General features: G+C 37.1%; 1 protein-coding gene across 1 annotated transcript; it reads right to left on the minus strand.

Moving 5' to 3' along the window:
• Positions 1–237: 237 nt before the first annotated feature.
• Positions 238–17,427, minus strand: LOC127508476 (uncharacterized). Its single transcript, XM_051886466.1, has 12 exons — positions 17,291–17,427; positions 16,718–16,978; positions 14,672–14,757; positions 14,226–14,332; positions 9,914–10,080; positions 6,183–8,347; positions 6,013–6,102; positions 5,325–5,384; positions 5,034–5,139; positions 4,488–4,744; positions 2,792–2,978; positions 238–2,621 (listed from the first exon to the last, which is right to left on the minus strand). The coding sequence occupies exons 6-12, from the start codon at positions 6,282–6,284 to the stop codon at positions 2,458–2,460; spliced, it is 966 nt and encodes a 321-aa protein (XP_051742426.1). The 5' UTR covers positions 6,285–8,347; positions 9,914–10,080; positions 14,226–14,332; positions 14,672–14,757; positions 16,718–16,978; positions 17,291–17,427; the 3' UTR covers positions 238–2,457.
• Between the last annotated feature and the right edge of the window lie 1,311 nt (positions 17,428–18,738).

An 18,738-nucleotide genomic window follows, 5' to 3' on the forward strand; every position in this document is an offset into this window, starting at 1 on the left:
AGTTCCCACGCCGTCCTTTGTGCCATGTGTTCGGTGATGTGTTTTTTTCCCCCAGAAAGGGGTGTGTGCAGTGATACAGCTGGTGAGTGCGGGGTTAATTTACTCACACAGCCGTTGGCCTTCAGGAGCCTGCGTGCTTCTGTCTGGAAAGGTAAAAAACCTGTACGTTTACAAGCAGCCGATTCAATAAGCTTCTGTGAACAGAATCTGAAATCAAGACAAAAAAGACGCCACACATTCAAGACAGACAACTTGTTTTTTAATGGATATAATCACAGTGGTTTCGAAATGAGAACTGTACTGCTGCGTTTTCTGACTGATAAGGCCACGGTAAGGAGTCCAATATAGGAGGCACGTGTGTATTTCACATTACACACAAAAAAATATATTCACATTACACGCCGGGGCACACTTTCAACATGTGATCGACTAAAATACCACTACATCAATCACGATGTAACACCCCTACCAAGTGACATCCATGTAATTTTACAGGAGAGCGATGCTTAACCATCTGCCACTGTGTTCACAGCTTTAGTCTACTTCGTTTGAAGTTTTAGCGCACGACAAACAGTGTGATAACGTCTGGCAGTGATGCTGGAGGTACACCGAAGATACTGTTTTCCATCTACTTCTAACTGTGACTCCAGGGTTCATTTTGCAATTTCAAATCAATACAAAGTCACAGTTTTGTGTAATCAAAATGATAAAGATCATACACACATAGTTTGTCGTGCTCTACAGCTTGCAAATACGACCTTAAAGGGATAGTTCACTCAAAAATAGGGCTGCACGATCGGCACAAATTTGTATTTTTCTGATAAAAATTGCAACTTAATGTGATAAATTAATAATTAATAATAATAATAATGAATTAAATATTGTTCATAATAATGTATTATAACAAATATTACCATTGTTACATTTCATTGTAAAATAAAAAGAGAATTTAAGGGAGAGTATTTAATAACTATTCAATAATAATTATTTTATTTTACAGTACAACTGTAAAAATTACATTACTAATATTTATGGCTGTCTTAATTTCTTAATTTTAAAAGCATTTATTTTGGAGGAAATATCTTTTGTTGACATAAGTTGTTTTATAAGGGCTTCTCATTACAAGTTTGGGTCAATGGTTACGTTCCCAAATGCATGTTATCCACCTTATTCCTACGCCCCATGCGTGAATTATGGGTGTAACTTCCGTTAAGCTGTAAACAATCAGTGAAAGGCTTCCTCTATGAACGCAATAATACGTTTTTTTTTAAACTGGGTACAATATGACAACATTATTCTACTCACACTGCAACCATCGAACATTAAAAGGACATTTAAAAATGTAAAAACATCAACAAGGTACTTTCAACAGACCATGAATAACCCCAAAAGTGTGACTCTTTCCACAGCAATAATGGACGTAATATATAGGCTATCTGTATTATGTAACATACGTTGCCTCAACCAAAATGTTCATTAACTTCAGCATTGCGTGATACTATTTCAAAGTGATTTCCGTCATTTTGACAGATAATAAATTGTATTTACCCATGAAAAGAAACCTGGAATGAGACGTGAGGATTTGAAGAGAAAACGAGAGATTATTCATGTATTCCAGTGAATTATTAATAAGATATATCATAAATTAAATTGGGAGAACAGACCACAAATGTGCAGTATATGTTGTCCTTTTTCATACTATTACAGCAGAATGCAAAGGGATAAAAGAAAATAATCATGAGGAAAAGAAAGCAGCGACTGAAAAGAGCTCTTGCCATCGATATTCTTGTTATAACATGTCACGTTATAATACCAAGCGTTACGTTATCTTCTCATGATGTCGGAAAATAAAACATGAAGGAAAATTGACAGCTCATTCAGTCAAACTGACAGATAAGCTTTATTTGTAGGGAGACCTTATGATTTTGAAATAATTCGTTTCAGTCTTTTTGAATGGAAGTTTCCCAAACTGAAAGTGCCACCCATAATTCAAAACACAGTAGGCTCGTCAGGAATAAGGTGGATAAGAGGCCCAACTCACAGCACATGCAAAGAGTTTGTGGTGCTACATTTACTGCAAACCGGGTCACTCTGAGACACTGAGACACTGAGAAACTGAGAACTGCTCCCGTGTAAATGAATACAGTGCTGCGTTTCACTCTGAAACACACAGCGCATATACTGTAATTAAATCACAGTCTTCAAGATTTGATAATCACACTAAGTCACATAGTGATTTTGGTTTTATTTAGATTAACTGTGCAGCCTTACTCAGAATGGAAATTCTGTCATAATTTACTCACCCTCATGTCGTTCGAAACCTGTATGCATAAGGGTTTGGAACTGCAATAAATGAATACTGAGTAAATGATGGTAGAACTTTGCTGAACTATTAGAATTTTGAGTCATTGTCAATTTTAAATTCTTTAAGTTCATTGGGGATGTCCAAAAAAGCACTCAATGCTCAAACGTTGTTCCTGCCTCCTTAAAAGAGCCCACCAATGGATTATCAGCTGGGTGTGGCCTTTTCCGAAGCCTCTTGGCCTCATTCTGAAGCTTCTGTCGAATGTAGCCCTTTATTTCCGAATCCGTCTTTCCGGGGAAGAACCGCTGCACTGTCCCTGTGGAGAATGTTTCACTGGTAATCAAAGCTGCAAACTTGAGACCTCAATTAATCAAAAACTTCACAATGGTCTGATTGCAGTAAATGAAATGGAACTGAATGAATTCTCAAACTAACTAAAAGACGCCCACTGTTCAGTACTTGTTACAAATCGTCTCTTATACGTACTCAGAATGGCCTGGATCTCATGTGCCGGAAGAGCTGGCTTAGGCGTCCCTCGCTTGCTGTTAATGATGCCTGAGATTGAGTGAGAAGCCAGACAGTCTCTGTCGTACAGGCTGCGCAGCAGGTCATTGGTGAGTTTCTGAGCGGTGGTCCCTGTGTTGCAGCGCTCCAGAAGATCAGCAGTGATAACCTTGAGAAACAAAAAAAAGTTGAGCTGTAAAAAATGCAGTCACCAAACAATGAATGAGGACTGCAACTCATTTTTGAAACTGACAATAAACAGTAATGAAAATATTCAACAATACATTTCATTATTGATTAGTCAGGTGTTTGCATTGCGCATAAAGAAACCCTGTCAGTGATGGTACATTAAAGTAGTGAAAAATGCATTTCTATGACCTAAAAACCACATTTAATGTCATCATACTAATCTTATAATGCAGTCTAAAATTAAGTGATTAAATGTTTTTGCCATCAGTCAAATATTAGTTGTTAAATGTACCACAACTAAACTTGAAATCATATATGCAATGCAGCAGGTAATGTTATGTTGGTCCCAATTTATATTAGGTGGCTTTAACTACTCTGTACTTACATCAAAAAATAAGTACAATGTACGTATTGTGTTCATATTGTATTGTAAAACACTTTTGCTGATATTGAGGTGGGATACGGGTAAAGTTAGGGACAAGATTGGTGGTATGGGTAGGTTTAAGGGTGGGTTAAGGTGTAAGGAATGAGTCAACAGTGTAATTATGAATGTAATTACAGAAATCAATTACAAATGTAATTACATGCAGATATTTTTAAAATATAAGTACAATGTAAAAACATGTAAGTACACAATAAGTGCATTGTATCAAATTATTAATTTAAATGTAAGTACATAATAGTTAAGGCCACCTAATATAAACTGGGATCGATGTGTTTTTATATGAACAGTAATTTTAATTAATGCATAATAAATATATATCCAAATACCTTTTTGAAATTTAGTTTGTGGTTTGGTAATTTTGGTTTTTTAAACTGTTCTGCTGGTTTCGCATTACATTTTTTTGTACAATAAAAAAAATATATATATAAAATCACTTTAAATTGCAACTTTTAACTATTTTTGGACACAATGTGTAGGCTACATTACTTCAATTTGCATATTGTTTGAATGAGAGCATTGGGTGATGTCTGATTAATCAAAGAAATAAACAGATTAACTGAATATTAAAATAGTCGTTAATTGCAACCCTACAGTGAAAAAGTAGCAAAAAAAAACAGCAACTGAGGCAAAAAACTTTGTTTTAAAACAATTAGTCAAAAATGTTTATTAATCTTTTTCATTAAAAAAATAATAATAATGTTGAACTGTGAATTTTTTAACCATTTTATATTGTAACCTTTATTTTAACCATTTTTGGACCCAATGTAAACATTAATGTTTCGCATTGTTTAAGGAGGGCATTGGGCATTAATCTATATACTAAGCAGATTAATCTATTATTAAATTGATTATCATTAACTGCAGCCCTACAAGGAAACTACAGAAGAAAACAGCAACTGAGGACAAAAACACTTTTTGTTTCAAAACAATTAAACACATGGGATTCTATCAAGAACTTTAAAAAAAAATGTATATTAAACTTTACCGAGAAATAAAAAGATGTTCTGAAAGTGATCACAGAGGCATCTAATAAGTAGCTCTTACTTTTTGTTCCAGAAGCGTTTCATTCCTTTGCGTTTGCATTGTTTGTGTGACCTCATACTGACCACACCCCTGCTGCTCTGAACTTGCACATTCAGCTGTTCTTCCACTAAGCACTGTTGGAGGAGAAATGTGACTGGGTGGCCTGCTTCTCTCGGGCTCCCTTGGAATGCTGGGAGTTGCAGCTTCGTGGCTGCCACACAGCCATCTATCACTCCTCTCGATCAACTCCTCGAGTGTCTGAGCCAACTTCCCACAAGCTGTAAAAGAAAAAGTATGAATTTAGTCTGAAATTGTCTCACAAGGGTTAACCTGTTGTGTAACATGGCACACCACAGTAATACTAAATCTTTCCGCGACGTGAAGTTTCCTCATGAACTTGCTGAACTTTTTTTCCTCAAACTGAAATGATCTTGAAACTTGAAATGGGCTGTGAATGAGTCGACTGTTAGCAAGATTTCAGCTCGGTGCACATCTTTCCCTGCCAATGGGGAAAAAAACCCCAGTGAGGGCACTTTGCCTCCTCATTTCAGAAGTCCACCACTTTACCTGTTAGGCTCCTGATTTGCTCTCGAAGGCCATCCATCTCCCTCTGCATACTCAGCACCATGGCGATAAGCTCCGCCCTTGAACGTGATTGGAGGCTTCCGAGCACCTGAAAGGAAATTATACATGTCACATTATAAACTGAGTAGCACAGACACAGACTGTTTTGGAGTTTAAGTGCAATTTACTTTTTGGCTCCAAACCATCAAAAGGCACTTCACTGTAGATGTTTAAAAGTAAGAAGCTTAAATTAATGCAGTGAATTAAATATTAGACTTTTAATAAAGTTACTACCTCCATAGTAAAATCTGCATCCCTTGTTGCATCTCCAAGGGGCTTGTCAACCTCAAAAGCCTGTTTGAGTGCAAACCAAAATAAAATAAAATTACTATTGTTTACTCTTGCATTGGCAGAACCCTCTAAAGATCCTCTATCCTTCTGAAGATGCCTCAGATATCCTTTGCACTCCTGTTATTACAAACTAAAATATATTTAAAGTGCCTCAAAATGTTTCCCTTGTGATGGAATTCCAAGGAGGAACTGATGACAGTCTTTAAAGTTCTTGCAGGAACTTGGGGGTTCCATCAAAGTTCCCCAGAGAACTGATTTCCTTTTTTGAAATGGTGCCTAAAGGTCCTCCAGAGGGTTCTGCCAGTGTGACAGTCTGCGGAAATCCAAATCATGCCTCTAGTGTCTTCATTTTTACTGTAAGAGGTCCTATTAACCCTCATTAAACTACAGATAGGCTACAGCAAGTCTGAAATAAACAAATTAATGAATTAATTAAAATGTTCTATTATCACATGGAAGATACTGTAAATCAATTTTATATTTCATATAATTGTATCATTTTATTACATCTTATTATTAAAATCTTATAAGTTATAAATGTTAAGAATTGCCATTGCAAGTTATTCTAATCAATGCTTATCAGCAAAAAACAAAACTGATCATATTTAGTCAGCAATAAAAAGGAACAGACCTTTGTTTTGAACTTAATATAGTCAGCATTACAAGATGAGATGTCCTCTCCATTCAGTCCTCTCCATTTTCTCCTCTTCGCCGGTTCTTGCTGAAAGACAGTCACATAATTATATCAAGGGTCCGTTAAACAATGACACTATACGCAACAAAAGGTTGATGTTTACATACACTGAAGACGTGGTTCGCTCTCGCGCCGGTGTCTTCTGGTGTCTCTTCGTATCCCTCGTATCCATTGTACAGGATGCGCTTTGCTATTGTTTTTCTCCTCATCTTTCGCCCATTAGCCGTTTTCCTCGCCGAAATACCGTCCGGTTCTTTATCATGCCGGTCATGGCCACGCGCAGATCCGTGACAGCCTGATGACTTTCACGCTCGTGGCATTTCGATTAAAGTTAAAGACACTCTGGCGTGTCAACATCACGAGTGCGTCTTGAAACACTTAAATACAAGTAAAATGTGTTTTAAAAAGGGGACTCTAAAAGTTTTAACAGTGGCTAACACGTCAAATTCATCATAAACAGCTCATAATCTGTCTCGATGAGATGATTGCTATATAGCTGCAAGTGTTTACATCCGGCATTTAATAATGTAAAGCTCGTAACTGCTGTTGAAAGCGAGATTAATAGCATTAATTTAATAATTAGCTACTTCTAATGATCTTCATAACCTCTTGCTATTGTAGTTTAGTTGTTGTTTAGTAATAGCAGCTTTGATTTACTGACACTTTCCACAAAATACAGCAGCCTACACTTCAGTGTCCCATGACCTTTTTAAAACATTACATCCCGTATTTTTGGTTTTACACCTATATTAAATATGTTTGATAAACTTTTATCTAACATAAATTTTACATAATGTAGCTTTAAATGCAGTTTTAAATGTCTTTATTCCCTATGCCACATCCCACTTGCTTGACTAATTAAAATATCACAATCACTACCATAGACATCACCATTAAAACATCATAAATGTCAAAATCTATAGAAATTATATTTAATTAATTGTAGTAAAAAGTGTTTTAATTATAAATACATTTTAATGACTAAAAACATAACATTACAAAAAGTAGATAATGCATACTTAAAATTATGACAAAAAAGTAATATTATTTTTAGCATTTACTGCATTTGTCAAGCTCAACCACTCAACCATGATAATCAAAGTATTGTAAGAAAAATATTAAATAAATGTATGGATTTTTTTTTTTAATGGACGAGGGTATATAATATGTTGTATGCTCTTCAAGAAATGAAAAAAAAAACATCTTGATTATTAAAATATTAAATAAAAAGCATTACACATGAAGACATGTAAATGCACTTGTATAATAAAACAATGCTATCTAAATCTAAAGATATGAAATTATTCGTCCCACATAGGCCATTTTCTATTTCTTACTCTCTCGTTCTTTCTTTTTTTGGCTGAGCACAGATACCAGTGAGAGGTCAGGTAAGGTTTGACCCCACGCAGTCCCAGGTGACATACAGTGAGCATTAAGTGTATCCAGAAGCACCTGAGGTTGTAAAAGAGAGGCCTCTCCAGGATTGAGAGGAGGGAAGCAGCTCTGGGCTGGAACAAAGTGGATCCTGTAACTCATTAAAGCAGTCTGGGGATTACAAAAGGTCACTCAAATAGTGCCATGTGCACCAATACTGTCTTGCTTCTGCTTTGTGAATATGGCTCAGTTAAACAAGGTCCCGTTTGATCCAATCAAGTGCTTAGGCAAGTCTATACCTGCTAGTAAAATGCTTCTCAAATGCATATAATTCTCAGCTATATTCTCAGTTTACCTGTATTTAATGATGAGTGATTGACAAGTAGTCTGGGCACATTAAATTAGTGCTTATACTTCAAATGTGGTTTGGTCATATGCATTTTAAATATGATTCGATTTATAGGTTCAGAATTCAGTGTGTTTTGGACCCTGTTTACACCTGCATTTAGTGCTGTCCACTTGCAATGGCCCGAAACAGATCTTAATACCAGGAGTAAACAGGGTCTATGTGAGGTTTTGACTCATTTTAACCCCATAGCTATTTCTTGTTAATTCATGTTAAAACAGATTAGCACACAGAGACTCACTGTTAGGAGACACAAACGGCATCGACAACAGAATTACTTCACTACGGACATTAAGAAAGATACATTAACATACTGGATGAAAGAGAACCGGCACATTCTCTTATAACGGTGATTAGACAAGCATGAAATCCACACTACATTGATCCTGGTGGCCACAGTCATTTCAGTTCAGACCGTCTGAGAGGTTCATTCTAACTTACATGAACAAAATGACTTACTCATCCTGCCGGATCCACCGTGACGTTGATAATCTGCAGAGACCAAACATGAAGATCTGTGACTAAAGCACATCTTACATCACAGCAGATGTTATTACAGTCCAGACTACAAATGTGACAGCAGAACCACCATCTCTTGCTCAGACAGACCAATTATTGATCTCCTCCCTACACATTTCGGCCTCTTGAGAGGCTCCGAACCAGCATAAAGTGGAGTATTGATGATATAGGCCTATTGATATGCATTCTTTTATTTACTTTTACCATAAGACCTTTCACCTCTCTCTTAACAAATCAATTGCACGTACAGCATGAAGCTTCTTTTCTGGGTCATGGGCTGCCATTCCCCATTTAGTGTGAGAGCAGCTTTGAAGTTTGTCTTGTGACTGTCAGACTTGCCTTCGCTGCATAAGAGTTTATACTAAAGGAGCTGATCTAAAGTCAGTATAAACCCAATGATTTTCATGATGCCAGTGAGGACAGAACATTGTACAAAAACATTTTGACAATCTTTCCTGCATCGCTATTCAGTGGCAGAGCTACTTAAACCATTTACCCATCAACCTAAAAATGTGTGTGTGTATATGTAAGTCTACATGATATTCACATATGCAGTTCATAGGGGACATACATACATAGCAGTTACAGCATGAAATAAAATTTAAACCTATAACATTTTATATAGATAACTTTTAAACATCTTTTAAACATCTCAAAATTCTGACTTTTTTCTTGCATTTGTGAGTTTATATCACAATACTGAGGGAAAAAAGTTAGAATTGCGGGATATAAACTCATAATTCAGAGGAAGAAAGACAGAATGACGAGTATATCTCACAATTCTGTTTTTCCTTCAAAGAACTGTGATATAAACTCAGATTTGCAAGAAAAAAAAAGTCATAATTGCGAGATATAAACTCAGATTTGCGAGGAAAAAAGTCTGAATTGTGAGATATAAACTCAAAATTAACTTTTTTTATTCTTTTATTCTGTGGCTTCCACATACTATTACTGCAGAACTGTCATTTTCTGCCACCATGTAGGCAGAAAATAAAAAATAAAAAAACCCATAAAAAAACCCGTCATCGCTGTTTGCAAACACAAAATAGGTCTATACTGCCCTATTTTGTCCCATATTATTTGAGACCAACAACAAAAGTAATGAACTGGAATATTTAAGTGGAATCAGGATCAGAACTACAATCGTTAAATTTCTTACGATTCCCAAAAGTGAAATTTTGCTAGCGCAGGTAACAGACAAGGACCTTTTTCTTTACTGTTGCCCTCTCCTTCTCCATCTTTCCTTCTATGTACATAATGAAAATAGAAGAGTAAATAGTGCCATAAAGAAAGAGGCCCTGCCTGGGCACTGAGTGGGATTTAATTGACCATATGGGGGTGTTGGAGTTGATCTCTGACCCTACTCCTATCAACCCTTGGGAGCGCCCTAAAATGATATAATGGACAGAAAAGTGGGTCAGCCACCCAGGCAAAAAAAGGATGATACAAATGAACACACACCTACATACTTTAATGTCTGTATTAAATGCACCTCTTCACATTTCCCTATGGATGTGCATGCAGAAGCTTTATACTCACCTATCGGTGATGGACAGCTCGTGTTTTGAGGCCGCTCAGCAGTCTGTCACTTGTTTAGACTCCCCACCATGGCACTTCTTTCCTCCGCTGCCAACGTTCTCTCCCCCCTTTCTGCTCATGCATATGGAGAAGCTTAATTTATAAGGACAACAGCACTGCCTTAAGATCTGTCGCAGAGAGACAACATAGACTGACACATGAGTACAAAACAATGCAGGCCATTCGGTGTCCAGGGCAGCACTGAATGTGAAGCAGTGCTGGACAGGGGTCTTGCGGGCCTTTGATGGGGAAAACCAGTTTTTTTTTAGGGTTACCTCTCTCTTTTTCTTTTTTCTTTTTTTAAGGTGAAATGTTTAATTTTTTTGTACATTTTGATGCTTAAATACTTCTGTTACAGTTTAGTGTGCAGAGGCAACTAAGCCAAAAAATGTCATTAATTTTACAGTTCTTTGTTGTGCAGAAATTATACAATTCACCTTTAAGAATCTAGCATTCAAAACCAGCTTTTACATTCAAAGTCCATTTCAATCTTATGCAAGGCAAATAGTGTAGTTTCTTCATTATCCTAAATCAGACATATTACAAAATCACTAAACTATACTTTCACATTTTACCCTGATAACTCCTAAAAATACTCATTTAAAGGGTTAGTTCACTCAAAAATGAAATTTCTGTCATTTATTGCTCACCCTCATGTCGTTTCACACCTGTAAGACCTTCGTTCATCTTCAGAACACAAATTAAGATATTTTTGATAAAATCTGATGTCTCAGTGAGGCCTGCATTGACAGCAAAATAATTAACACTTTCAATGCCCAGAAAGTTACTAAAGACATATTTAAAACAGTTCATGTGACTACAGTGGTTCAACCTTAATGTTATGAAGCGACGAGAATACTTTTTGTGCACCAGAAAACAAAATAACAACTCTTTCTTTAACGAATCTTTGTAGCGTGTATTGTTTACTGAAATCACATGACTTCGGCAGTTTGATACACGCCCTGAATCACTGATTTGAAACAAAAGATTCATAAAGCTTCGAAGCTTCATGAAGCAGTGTTTTGAAATCGCCCATCACTAGATATTGTTGAATAAAGTCGTTATTTGTTTTTTTTGGCGCACAAAAAGTATTCTCGTCGCTTCACAATATTAAGGTTAAACCACTGTAGTCACATGAACTGTTTTATAGGGTTAGTTCACCCAAAAATGAAAATTCTTTCATTAATTACTCACCCTCATGCCGGTCCACACCCGTAAGACCTTCGTTCATCTTCGGAACACAAATTAAATGGAGCGTTATGAATCAGTGTGTCGAATCATGATTCGGATCACATGTCAAACCACCAAACTGCTGAAATCACGTGACTTTGGTGCTCCGAATCATGATTCGACACGCTGATTCATAACGCTCCGAAGCTTCATGAAGCAGTGTTTTGAAATCGACCATCACTATATAAGTCGTTATTTTGTTTTTTTGGTCCACCAAAAATATTCTCGTCGCTTTCTAATATTAATATTGAACTACTGTACCCACATGAACTGATTTAAATATGTTTTTAGTACATTAATGGATCTTGAGAGAGGAAATGTCATTGCTGGCTATGCAGGCCTCACTGAGCCATCGGATTTCAACAAAAATATCTTAATTTGTGTTCCGAAGATTAACGAAGGTCTTACGGGTGTGGAACGACATGAGTAATAAATGACATTATTTTCATTTTTGGGTGAACTAACCCTTTAAATATGTCTTTAGTAGCTTTCTGGGCATCTGAAAGTGTTAATTATCTTGCTGTCAATGCAGGCCTCACTGAGTCATCGGATTTTATCAAAAATATCTAAATTTGTGTTCCGAAGATAAACGAAGGTCTTATGGGTGTGGAACGACATGAAAATTCTGTCATCATTTACTCACCATCATGCCGTTCCAAACCTGTATGACTTACTTTCTTCTGTGGAACAAAAAGTGAGAAAAAAAAAAAGATTAATAACAAAACAGTTTCAGGTCCCATTGACTTCCAATGTATAGACAAAAATACAGTGTAAGTCAATGGGAACCGAAACTGTTTGGTAACCAACATTCTTCAAAATATCTTACTTTATGTTCCAATAAAGAAAGAAACTCATACAGGTTTGGAACAACATGAACTATCCCGTGAAATGGGTGAACTATCCCGTTAAGCACGTAAACCATTAACAAAATAATCGCTTATGTTGTATCATTCCTCATTTGTAAGTTTCTTTGTATAAAGGCACCTGCTGCTAAATGAGTAAACTTTCCCACGTGTCAAATGCTGCTTCTCATCAACTATTAACATCTAACTCAATGCATTCGCTGCAAGAAACAAGACCTTTTCCCCAATAAACTGCTCACTATTCCACCAGCCGATCCAGATCTGGCCTACGGTCGTCTGTTAACATGAATCTGAGACTTTCAAGATGACATGAAGCTGTGCAACCTGCAAACTTTCTCCCAGAACACTGTTCTGTTCAGCATCAGCCATTTCTGCCTTTGAGGGATTAGAGTGATGTCATCGGCAAGGTCTCAACCCTTTTCGCTGTCATCCTGGCTCAGGTCACCGTTAAGTCCGAGCGGCGCAGCTTTTGCATGCGCAATAATTCAGACTGTGACTTTGATGATAATAGCACTAATAATGGCCTGACAGTGACGGATGGGTGCAGGCAATTTGGGGGCCCGTGAAGTGACCCCCGGCCCAATCAGAGCACTTCCAGGTTAAATGTGACCCCAGGCAGCCGGCAAATAGGGAGAAGAGCTGAATGGATGAAGGAGAAAAAGAAAGAGTGAGAGAGAGAGAGAGAGAGAGAGAGAGAGGTAAAGCACTGAAGTGAAGAACACTCCTCAGGATAATAAGTAATTGCTGCTATATGCCATTTCTTTCCCGTTTGGATGCTTCTGCAAGATTCCAAGAGTAGAAACTCTGTCCGCTAACCACAGAGGCAACCACATTCGAATCCCAAGAGCTACACTCGAAATTCTGCCGTGTTGCCAAAACCTTTCGGTTTCACAACCCAAGTCTTTGGCCGCAAACACAGTTCTCTTAATCAGTCCAAACACCTCCCCGGGCAGCAGTGGGAATGCTTGGCCAGGCCATGTGTTAGACATTAAACGCAATCAGTGACGGCGTTTTTTGAGTGCTGGAGAGATTGAGAGGAAGGGAGATCCAGGTTGATAAATAGCAGAGCCACTCAAATGCCCGTCTGTTCACGGGGAGTCTGGGTAATCAAACCAAGGCCTGTTTGCTTTATTTATGCCGCACGTCAAAATGAGAGATTTATCGTTATTGCGAGGCAGCACTTGATTAGTGAGGAGAATGTGGAAAGCTAACCTGGAAAACCTCTACTGGCGTTTAACGTCTTCTTGTAGGGATGCGCACAAACCGAACAATAGATGCATGCTGGTAGAGATGGAAAAGTGACAGGGATTAAGCGTTCTTTGTGGCGAATGCAATTCTGGGCACAGCATTTTCTCATGATTATTGTATGAAAACGCTCTCCAACTCTGTTCAAAAACAACTAACATCTGATTGCCATTCATCCTTTAGCGGTATCATCTGCAGATGGGAATTGACACCAAAGACAACATGAGCTATGGAAATGATTAAGCAAGACCTCCACAGCAAATAGCTTGGTTATGCAGTACTATAATTTCAATTTCCTTCGCAAACAACCGTTTCAATATACGCCTGGACAAACCAAATAAACACTTCTGACGTACTTACGGTTTCTTGAGACATATAACCTTTTATCTTTCACTGCCAGTAACAAATGGCATGTTAAGAATTAACGTAACGTCTTCCCTCTAGGTCAACACCGTTCCTCGCCGTTCCTGTATTTTTCCATTAATCCTCCTCCATCTCCCTTAATCATACTGTTGGCCCGGCGACTTGAAAGGCGCCAAGTAACACGCAACTTGTCAGATCCAGCAAGGGGAAAATGAATTAAGTCCAGAGGGTAAAGTTGGGACGGAGAGAAGTGTGAGTGGGCCGGGTATTGAGCCCTGGGGCACCCCGAAAGTCATAACTCAGAGCTTAGGTACCGTGGCCCGCCTGAGGAGTTACCGTCTGCCAATTGATTTAGTGTCATCTGAGGTCTTGGCCGCCTCTTACGATTATGTGCCTTATTAAGTGATTCTCTGAGCATGACAGCTTTAGGATATTAGGTGGTACTTTCTTTTTCTAAGTACATGAATCGTCTGCTTTTATTAGTCTGAAGGACACTGCATCTCAATCCTGGTCTGATGGTGTGAAACCTTTCCTATTGGCTATAACTACGCCAGTTGGAATAAAATACTTACATTTTCCATTAGGCGCAGCCTCTCTTCAGTTTTCAGTTCGCATCTCCACAACTCTAGTTTTGACATTTTGAGGTCGCAACCCACTGGACGTCAACATTTCTAAAAAACTGAAACACAAATATTTTAGTACCAAAACACGCTGTAACACCAAGTCAGCGTGTTTCCTTTAGAAGGACATTTCCTCTGGATAGTGTTTATTTTCTTTCACCTTTGTTTGATGGAAAGGTTATGCAAACATATATAAAAGAACGATTTTTGTTTGATGTGTGTATATCTGTGCCTGTGTGTGGATGTTTATGTGTGTGCAAAGAAGCCAAAATTGTGAGTTAAATATTGTCGTAGACATTTGTTAGCCAAGTGCAACAATTACAGGGGACTTTTGACCAAAGTTACAACTGCAGGATTATTTTATCAGAAATCACATACACAGAGTTCCCAGAACTCACCAGGAGAAATCTCTTCATCCTCCATGTTGGATAAAATTCCTGTGCGAGATATGCTGTTTACCATGACTCCATGGCTTCATGCATTACTGGAAATAGACAAAAAGAAACCAAAAAAAAAAAAAGATAAAATAAAGTCTTACACTGTCAGTAATGGCAATACATATACTGTTGGGTATAAAGTGCCTGACGAAGACCTGATGGTCGAAACGTTTTATGGAGCAGTTATATCAGTGTGCGGACATTACGTTTGTTTTTTGCTTCAGTTTGTCCTGCACCTGAGCCCTGGCTGGGTTTGTGGGATGTGCACACCTTTTTGTATTTTTGATTTTGTGTAATGGGTATAACCATCTTTTCAGTTCTGATTTTGTTTTCTTTGACCGTCTTTTACAAAGATGATTTGAATGATGATATGATTTGAATCAGGACAGGGCACTATTTAGAATTTAACAACTGGTTCCTTTTCAATCCATGAGTCAGAATTTTAATTGCATTGGCCACACCCTACAAGAAGTCAAACTCGATTGGAAGGAACACAGAACTATTAATTTAAAGCGATTCATAAGATAATGCCTTCTGGGAGTGTGCTTCACTTCACGGATCCATACATCTATTTATAAATTATTTACATTTATTAGATTATATCATATAAATGCATTGATCTGTCTTTGTGTGTGTGTATGTGTGTGTGTGTGCGTTTAGACAGAGGAATATAGATTTACTACTACCGTTCAAATGTTTAGGGTAAGTTTTTTTTTTTTTTAAGAAATTAATAAATATTAATACTTTTATTCAGCAAGGATTCTTTTTAATTTTTAATAAAAATATTGGTAACACTTTACAATAAGGTTCATTAGTTAACATTAGTTAACTACATTAGTTAACATGAACTAATAATGAATTGCACTTATACAGCATTTATTAATCTCTGTTAATGTTAATTTCAACATTTACTAATACATTATTAAAATCTTGTTAACATTAACAAGGTAATTACCCGGGTAATGCACTGTGAACTAACATGAACAAACAATGAACAACTGTATTTTCATTAACTAACGTTAACGAAGATTAGTAAATACAGTAACAAATGAATTGCTCATGGTTAGTTCATGTTAGTTAATACATTAACTAATGTTTAACTAATCAACCTTATTGTAAAGTGTTACCAAAATATTAAGCAGCACAACTGTTTTCAACATTTATAATAATAATAAATGTTTCTTCAATATCAGATCATCATATTAGAATGATTTCTGAAGGATCATGTGACACTGAAGACTGGAGTAATGATGCTGAAAATTCAGCTTTACCATCACAGGAATAAATTACATTTTATAATATATTCAAATACACAACTGTTATTTTAATTTCAATAAGATTTCACAGTGTTATGTTTTTACTGTATTTTTTATCAAATAAATGCAGCCTGGTGATTATAAGATTTTAAAAAATCTTTGAACAGTAATATACACAACATTTATATAATTAAACTGATCTCTCTGTCAGCCTATAATACTGTCAAGTCTTTAGACTTTCAAAACTTTAAAACAAGACTTCGTCAAACCATCATTCAAAGTTTGTTTCCTTTGTCTTAAAAAACCTTGTATTATCGCCGCACTACCTTTATGGATCATCTCAAACTTTACATTCAGCAAGAATGACAAACACCAAACAAGAAACTGTATTACAGCCAATGTGTTAAAGCTATAATCATTCCACAAAGATAACATTCAATATATGGAGCTGAGAAATGTTGAGAAATGTTTCCAGGGTCAGGACTCTGAACCTTTAGTGAAGGGTGTTTACTGCTGAATCTTTGTGCCAAGAGAGTTTGACAACATGGCATTATGTGCAATTTATGTCAGGCTTGGTTTTGTGTGTGTGTTTATGTGCGAGAGTGTGTGTGAAAAAGAGTGTGACAGAGATTGCATTCATATGTATGACCTTCCTCTTTAGAGGCACCGTCAAAGATCACAGTCAGTGTTGACAGAGATATTTCTCCCAAGCATTGCAGTGGTGAGGGCTGCTGTCTAAATGCTTACTCACCAGGCGCCGACTGCACAGGCCGCCAGCAGAGCCAGCCAGTGGCCCTGAATGCCCTTTTGCTGAGTAGACTCTAGCAGCCAATAAATGGAGCTGTCACTCCTGTCAATCTTGCTTTCTCTGACACAATCGGCCTATCACGCCCACACATGCCGTCCTGCCCGCCTCAATTATGTCCCTAAAAGGACAGCTTTCTCTGACAGCCCTGCCTCTTGCACGACGAAACGCAAAGATGGCCAATCATCTCATTCTCCGCCCTGGGGACTGAGAAAGAGAGAGAGTGAGAGAGAAAGACTCTTTCTTTATGCAAAGTTTTATTTAAATGTGCGGCTTAAAAATCAGTCTCTGTAATTAATGAAGCGTATTATGAAATTATGTTTTTGGATAAATGTTATCATAAAATCTTTCCTCATATGATGCATGTGATACGGTCACTAAACTTTTACAAATGCAGTCCATCACATGACATCTCTCCATACTTAAAAACAAACTTAGCAATTAAGAAAGTGACTGATGAAGAATTCACACCGCTCTGTACCGGGTGATATCTCAGATTCTTGTGATTTCATGAATAACCTGAAATATGAGGAAAGGTAAGCCAGGAACAAGGCCTCAGAACCTCCTGTCTGAGTTTCGGATCCTGCCTGGTCCAACTGCATTTTGATGCTCCATCGCCCTCTAGTGGATGGAAGGTTGATGCGCAGGTTTGCTGTAAAAACAGACAATGATAATGTACTACAATGTTTTCAATACATTGTAAAATGTTTGTTTTATTTGTAACATTAATCAATTAATATTTTGAAATTATGCTCATAAAAAGTAACTCATTAGATGTTTATTAATAAAATAAACATTTTTACATCCACATTATTAGTCACATTGTCTTAAGGGCATTTTCATAACCATAACAAAAATACTCATGAAGGTCTCATTTCAGAATTTCTCATCTTCACTTAAAAAATATCATTTTAAACACACGTGATGTCTAATGTGCCTAATATTTTTGTGGAAAATGTGATTCTTTGATAAACAGAAAGTTCAAAAGAACAGCATTTATCTGAGACAGAAATCTTAATGCATCCTTGTGGAATAAAATTATTAATTTATTTCAAAAACATCTTACTGACTCCAAACATTTGATAATAAATATAGCCTATATAAAAAAATACATACTATATATAAAAAAATATAAAAGGTATTTGCTGGTCTAAACTAGGCTATTAGCTAAAAATATATACTCATATATATATATATATATATATATATATATATATATATATATATATATATATATATATATATATATATATAGTAAATATCCTTTAGCAAATAGGTTAGACCAGCAATACCTTTTAAAGGTTGAGTAACATATTAAAAAAACTCAATAAAACAATCAATAATGATAGATATAAATATTGTAAATTTACATTATTGCCTTTAATAATTAAATACCTGTTTCTTTTGTAAAACATTTAAAATAGTATTTTTTCTCTATGTGGCTACTTGTCATCTTCTATATGGGACCTGGGCCTATATAGGCTAACTGCAGCCCGCTGTGGCTTTCGGCTTTATCATTTATTTCTCTAAACGACCTCGCCTACACTTTCCTCTTGATTACTTTTCTGTTGACTATATACTCTGTGAAACCTCTCCATTCCACCGGTCTCCTCATATATTCAGAGACCTGTCGCCGTGTTTACCCTTCGCGAGGATAAATCGTGTTTTTTCCTATCCCTCGCTTCCATCTCGCGCCGAGCTCGAGCGTTCTGAATGGCGCGAGGGTTTATTTGTTTAGGAGAGCGGCATTTATTTTCCGCGTGCTCTGTTTGGGCAGATGGCGGGTCTCGCTGCGCCAAGTGGACCCGGGTGTTTATTTGAAATGGGGCGTGCGGCACGCGAGGGTATTGAGGAGCCCCGCGGACCATGTGTTTGTCTGTGCGCCCTGATTGGGTGACGCGGAGTTGGCAGACGACCTGACGAGAAACAGGAGACAAAATGGCGGGCAGTCTCTCTATGAGCTTAGG

Source organism: Ctenopharyngodon idella, chromosome 3 (genome assembly GCF_019924925.1).
Source record: "Ctenopharyngodon idella isolate HZGC_01 chromosome 3, HZGC01, whole genome shotgun sequence".
Taxonomy (NCBI): domain Eukaryota; kingdom Metazoa; phylum Chordata; class Actinopteri; order Cypriniformes; family Xenocyprididae; genus Ctenopharyngodon; species Ctenopharyngodon idella.

Excerpts from the sequence above, each read along its gene's own strand:
- LOC127508476 (XM_051886466.1), bottom strand. The coding sequence starts at position 6,284 with ATGAGGAGAAAAACAATAGCAAAGCGCATCCTGTACAATGGATACGAG. Across the intron at positions 5,385-6,012 it reads ATATTAAGTTCAAAACAAAG|GCTTTTGAGGTTGACAAGCC; the intron begins GTCTGTTCCTTT and ends GCACTCAAACAG. Across the intron at positions 5,140-5,324 it reads ATGCAGATTTTACTATGGAG|GTGCTCGGAAGCCTCCAATC; the intron begins GTAGTAACTTTA and ends ATTTCCTTTCAG.